The sequence below is a fragment of the Sceloporus undulatus genome, unplaced genomic scaffold (genome assembly GCF_019175285.1).
Source record: "Sceloporus undulatus isolate JIND9_A2432 ecotype Alabama unplaced genomic scaffold, SceUnd_v1.1 scaffold_170, whole genome shotgun sequence".
NCBI classification, from domain to species: Eukaryota; Metazoa; Chordata; class Lepidosauria; order Squamata; family Phrynosomatidae; genus Sceloporus; species Sceloporus undulatus.
In genome coordinates this window covers 903-7,340 of record NW_024803091.1, presented here as the reverse complement: position 1 = coordinate 7,340, position 6,438 = coordinate 903, and the positions used below count along the sequence as shown (strand labels likewise).

At 57.9% G+C, this 6,438-nt stretch overlaps 1 protein-coding gene across 1 annotated transcript; it reads left to right on the top strand.

The window, feature by feature from the left end:
- Positions 1 to 3,592: 3,592 nt before the first annotated feature.
- On the top strand, positions 3,593 to 6,082 carry LOC121917694 (lysine-specific demethylase 2B-like; the record flags this gene model as incomplete). The annotated part of the gene is made up of 4 exons (XM_042443815.1): positions 3,593 to 3,917; positions 4,437 to 4,581; positions 5,035 to 5,113; positions 6,036 to 6,082. Coding segments are annotated over exons 1-4 (304 nt in total), but the record flags the coding sequence as incomplete, so codon positions are not given.
- Positions 6,083 to 6,438: the final 356 nt, after the last annotated feature.

Below are 6,438 nucleotides of genomic sequence, written 5' to 3'. Positions count from 1 at the left end.
TGCTGGAATTGACGGTCCTGATAGGAAGACCTGTTAAACTGGCCCTGCTGTTGTTGCCAGGGGCGAAACCTCTTACGGAAGGGAGCCGAGGCGGGGGCAGACATACCATGTTTCCTCGCCGCCGCCTTCAACCTGAACTTTCGGTTCAGCTTGTCGTCTGTCTCGGCGTGGAAGAGGCCCGAGTCATCAATCGGCATGTCTTCTATAGTGGACCGAACGTTGGAGTTGAGGTCCGACCCCCGCAGCCAAGCGTGCCTTCTTAGGGCGATGGAAGCCGCCATGGCCCTGCCTGAACACTCTACCACGTTCCTGGATGCGGTGATGAGCCACGCGCCGATGGAGTGGGCTTCATCTCTAATCTCCGTCAGGGTCCGCTGGGCCTCATCAGGGACGTCGGGCACGATGGGGGAGATTCCTTCCATAAGAGTTTGAATATAGGCACCCATACAGGCTGTATAATTGGTTGCCTTCACCGCCAGGGCTGCAGCTGCGTAAGCCTTCCTGGCCAAAGCATCCACTTTCTTGGCCTCCTTGTCGAATGGCACAGCCGCTTGTCGCTGGGTTGACGTTTGCTGAGCACCCTCGACAATAGCAGAATTTTGCCGAGGGTGGGAGGTCAACCAAGGAGCAGTTGGGGCCGAAACCTTGTATAAGGACTCGATCTTGCGAGGTGGCCCTACCAGGGAAGAAGGGCAGTCCCACGAGCGTCTGACCAAGGCTTCCAGGGATGGCATAAAGGGGACCAGGGGCGTTGAATGAGCCCTGCTGCGGACCCTGCGTTCGAGGGGGTCTCTAGCTTCCTCCTCGGGATACTGGAGGTCGATGTCCAGAGCCCTGGACATCTTAATGACATGCTCAAGAAACGACCTAACGTCATCCGTAGGAGAGGCCGCCTCCGGATGGTGTAAAAGCTGAGGAGAGTTCTGTGCTGGATCATCATCCCCTGAGGAGTATTCCGAATCCGCAGGTTCGGGATCGGAATCAGACATTGGCAAGTCTACCGCAACATACGGTCTAGGGCGCTCAACAGGTCCGTCCACACGTCGAGATGGAGCCGATGATGATGGGCCTGGTCGGTCGAGGGGTTCGCGACGAGGGTAACCCTGGGCCCGCGGCTGGTCCAAATCCCGAGGACGGTCCCGACCTCGGGAAGGTTTGGAGAGAACCACCTCCTTTGGCACCGGGAGAAAAAACTGGTCCGTCTCCGAGTCGTAGTAATACTGCGGGTGCGTCGGAGAGCGTGGAGCCAGGGACACCGGAGAAGGAGACCTCGGTGGCTGATCCTCTACCTCCTCGTCGTCCGACAGGAGGAACGGGAGCGTCGTCGCCGACTGAGTTTGGGTTGGCACAGCCTGGGCAGCGGTGTCTCGAACACGGCCCTCAGCCGGGGAATGGTGAAGGTCTACGGTAGATGGCCGATTCTCCACCCGAGGCGTAGCCAGAGGGTCGACCCGTCTCGGGGAACCGGAGCGCGAGCGGTCCCGGCGGGACTCCCGGTGTGGTTTACGGGGGCGGGAAGCGTCGTCCGCACGCCTCTTCGAGGGTGAGATGTCAGGAGTCGGCTTGGGCTTCTTAGCCGAAGAGGACGCAGTCGCCTCTGGAGCCGATGACTGCCTCTTTTTGGCCGACTTATGACGAGGAGGCGCATCCGGCGGGAAGAACTGGATTGGGGACTCCGAGATGGTAGCCGCCCGACCAGCCCGATCTTCGGTAGTGGCCCGATCCTCGGTGGCGGCAGCGGAACCCCTCGATGCCGAGGGTTCCGCGGAGACGGTGCTCCTCGGGGCGGAGTCCGATCCAGACTTGGACTTGGACCTCTTCTTGTCTGGAGCCGCCCGAGACGTCCCCGATGACTCCGAGGGGGCTCCCTCTCTACGGCCTGTGGCCGTGTCCTGCCCGATTGATCCCGATGTGCGGGAATGTTTCGGGGCTTTCGAAGCGGTACCACGAGCCGGTGGACGAGAAGAGTCGGTCTTCCCCACGTCTTGACCCATGGAAGTCGAAGGAGGGGCGCTGGAAGGGCCGCTACGAGCCTGGAGAGCCGGAGCAGAGGCCGAAGGAGCTGACGCCGGGCGAGGGTCCCCTTCCCTAATCTTGCCCTGGGCAATGGCGGACGTCAGCCGCGACTCCCGATTCTTGCGGGCTTGGGAGGACATGGACTTACAGAGGCTGCAAACCCTGGGGTCATGATCCTTACCCAAACAGAAGAGACAAGAGGAATGGGGGTCCTGAACAGGAACCTTTCCGCTACAGACGTCGCATTTCTTGAACGGAGGAGACATCCTAAAAGATGAGGCAAGATCCAAAGGCGAAGTCAGACAGTCCGAAATTCAGGAGTTACCAGGGGCGGGAGAGCAAGAATGGTCAAAGCAGTCCGAAGGTCAAAAAACGAGAGTGATTCCGATAAGCAAGCGAAAGTTCCTAGAAGCAGCTAGCGCGGCGGAAAAAAGGAACTGGGGAAAAGAGCGGGAAGGCAGGGGCCTTATAACGGGTGGGCGGAGTTACCGCCAAAAAGTTTCAATATGTTGCAGAGTTAACTCTGCCCAGTGATTCCAGTAGGTTCCGAGCAGCACTGCGCAGGCGCAGTGAAACCCATTTGTATGATTCGCAGAGACCACGAAGAAGAACTATAAATCCCATCAACGTCCGGTGCTTGCCTTTCAGTAGAGCTGGGAATCCTGTGCTCCTCCAAACACTGTTGGGACTGCAACTCCTAGCATTCCTCACCAAAGCTGTGTTTAGGAGCGGATGGGAACTGCAGTTCTAGGCTGTCCAAAAGGCCCCACAGTGGACAGGGCTGCTGCTATTCCACTTTCATTTGCAGTTAGTTGAAGGGGGGGCGTTTGGACTCGCTGGACTACAAACCCCAGAATGCAACAGAGCAGTGAAAGTGGGAGAGCAGCAGCATCCACATTTCCGCCCTACCCTCTCCTAGTGCTGTTATTCCACTTTCACTGCTGTGGCTGCCTCCTGTCGCATTCTGGGGTTTGTAGTCCAGCGAGGCCGAAGTCAAAGCAGTGCGGGAATTCCCTCTCATCAGTTGGAAACACCCAGGGAGGGAGGGGGGAGAGGAGGGGGCACCAATCGCCCCGCCCCCTTCCCCGCAGGCCCCGCCCTCCCTCCCTCCCTGGCCCAGGGCCTACCTCCGAGGAGGACGCCAAGGCGGAGAAAGCGCGGCTCGTTTCCCCAACGCCAGCCTGGGACGAGCCTCTTCTCTCCCCCGCCCCGACCCTCTGCTTCCAGGGGGGCTCCCAGAGGCGCAGCCTCCCCTTGGAGTCGGGTTCCAAAGTGAGCCCTCCCTCCCTCGCTCCCTGAGGGACGCCGCCCGGCCGTCTCCCTCCCTCCGCCGCGCCTGCGCACTGGCGCCCCCTCGTGACCCAACCACAACACTGGCCAATATGAGCAGCAGCAGCAGCCGCCGACTCAAAAGGAGGAGGAGGAGGAGGAGGAAGAAGAGAAGGAGGCAGGGCCGCGCTGGTGCCCAAACCCGGGATTCCCCCCCAACCCCAGCCCCGATGTTTACGTTCTGGGGACTCCCGTGACGCCTGCCTCCGCCTCGCTCCTGCTTCATTTGGCAGGGGGCGACAAACCCAAGCGGAGCCTCCGCTGCTCCCCCCCCCCCAAGAGACCCCCTCCCCAGCCAGGATGGCTTGAGCGCCTCGGCCGAGCCTTCAGAGCCCCCGATTCCCCCAAACCAACCCAAGGAGGGGCTTTGAGCCAGAACTTGGGGGTGTTGGCTTCCCTCCTTCCAAGACTCGGAGGGGTTTCCCTGCCCTGCCCCCTCCTCTTTGGGGGCCAAGCCCGAGAGGAACCCGAGCCGGAGCTTCCCCGCAGGACCCCAGAGGAGGCAACGCTTGACTCGGAGACATGAACCTCTCCGGAAGATGGAGACGGAGACAGAATCGGGGCGAAGGCTGGTGGGTACCGGGCGCTGCCTTGCTCCGGAAGGGGAGAGCTGGGTTCGGATTCAGCGCTGTTACATAAGGAGAGGGAAGAAAGACAGACAGACACAGACCGACCCGGGGCTGGTTCCGGTGGGAGCAGCAGGGAAACAGGGGCTCCTTAGGGAAACCCTTCCCGGGGGGGATCCGAGAGAGGCCCCCCCAAAAGACACGTGGGGCCCAGCAGAGAGCCTGCCGCCTCCTCCTCTCTTTCCCTGCCCAGGCTGGCCTTCTTTCTCACCTTGCTCGGGGCCCCTGGAGCTGGGTCCCAGGTCTTCCTCCTCGGCGGCCTTTAAAGCAGAGGCTGGAGGGTCACTGGGGCTCCTTGGCTTGAGAGTTCCTGCATGGCAGAACTCTATGGCTCTGGCTCGGGGAGGCATGAGGGGGGCCAATGGGGAGCTCCGGGGCCCTGCCTTGGAGGATCGGAGCCCTGGCGGGGCTGCTCCTCCTCCTTCAGCCCCGGCCGCCTTCCCTCTCCTTGCTCCCCCTCCGCAGCGACCCGTCGGCCGGAGGCTCTACGACGAGAACGAGGACCTGTCCGACGTGGAGGAGATCGTCAGCGTCCGGGGCTTCAGCCTCGAGGAGAAGCTGAGGAGCCCCCGCTTCGGCGCCCGCTTCGTCCGCCCCATGCAGGGCCCAGGTAGGCCGAGGAGGAGCAGGAGGAGGAGGGCAGGCTGCAGGGAGGCCAGGCGGGGGAATCCTGGGAGCTGTAGTTTGGGGCGCTCTGACCCAGAAAGGCCGCAGCCGGACTGGAGGCAGAACCCAGTTGAGCCCTGCCAGCATCTGTGGCTGGCATCTTCAGAGAATGCTGGCCTGGAAGAGAGTAGGGTGCGTGTGTGTGTGTGTGTGTGTGTATACTGTGTGATCCTGGGTAAAGAGGAGTGATCCCCATGTAAATCTGGATCACACAGTGTGTGTACACACACACACACACACACACACACCCCACTCACCTCCATGCCAGCCTTCTCTGAAGATGCCAGCCACAGATGCTGGCGAAACATCAGGCATAACCTCTTCTAGAACGTGGCCACAGAGCCCCCCAAATCCACAGACAGTGACTTGTTTTCTCTCTCCCCCTCCTTCCATTTAGATTTCACTTTTGAGTATGTGCAGCGAGAAGCCCTCAGAGTCCCCCTCGTCTTCAGAAGTAAGGATGGACTGGGAATTAAGTAAGACAGTACTCTTTAACGTCTAATACTCTCTCTCTCTCTAAAAACCGACAGCCGCAACGTTGGGTGTGTAGCACCGCAAGGTCTCAGGGTGGGGAAGGGTAGACCCATCCTTCTACTTGCTTGCTAGCTGCCAAGGAATAGTTTGAATTAAGAATGCTGTTGCTTCTGGAAGACATAAAAGCTCCAGTTTCAGGTATGGTCAAGCGGTAGAGCATTCCCAAAGAGAGGTGCAGGCTCTGTGAGAATGGCTAAATGATAGAGTACCTACCAACCTACAGCCAAGACGGAGAAGATGTTAGGACTTCGGTGAACAGTTTTCAGAGGGATGGATGATGGCTGAGCCTAGTACGGCTGTTTTCTTGGCCTTTTTCTGAAAGGAACTTTTCCCCCTCTGTAACTTTTCTGGGCTGACAAAGAGGGAGACCACACGACAGTTGGATTGACTGGAGAAAGGAAGCCACGATGGAGCTGAGTTTTCAAGACCTGAGCAGGGCCCTTGGATGTCTATTGTTCATAGGGTCAGCACCAGTCAAAGTCAACTTGATGGCAAAAAAGAAGCCACCAGCAAAGGATATTACAAAGGGTAGTGTTCCAGAAAAGGTTGTTGATAAAGGAATCCCCGGGGCATAAATTTGTTGGTGCCTGCTAGCCATGATATCCAGAAGCATAGCTTCCAAACTCAGGAATGAAACCACTTTTGGAGAGCCAGATTTGGGGATTGGTGAGATGGAGTGGAGCATCTCAGTCGCACTCATCTTCTAATAGTGTTTTTGCTAGCTGCTAAGTGACATTGGACTCAGAATGGCTATTCCGATGTATATGTCCTCTCAACTGTACTCTGAATTTCACCTGAGCTACTGATAGCCTTTTGTATAATGCCCTGTCCCCCCCCCCCTTTTTTTTTTTTTACTACTTTCAGGATGCCGGACCCAGACTTCACTGTGCGAGATGTCAAGCTACTTGTGGGTGAGTTGGCAAGGGGTTGGGCTGAGTTGGCATGGCAGGGGGTTGGGCTGGATGGCCCCTGTGGTCTCTTCCAACTATACGAGTCTATGATTCCATGAGTTGCTTTAGAGGTTTCTGGAATGGAGAAAAGGTGTTCTTTGGTGCTTGGTGGGAAGGGGGAGATTTATTCCATTGGAGCAGCATCCATATCTGCAAATATACCCTTAAGAATGTTACCTTAGGAACATAAAATACGTCTCTGAAGATGCCAGCCACAGATGCCCCCAAACATTGTCTAAAATGTATGTAAGGTGAAGATTTTCATGAAATGGTATGCACAGTATCAGGGCATTACTATTCTGGAGTAATGGCCCCAG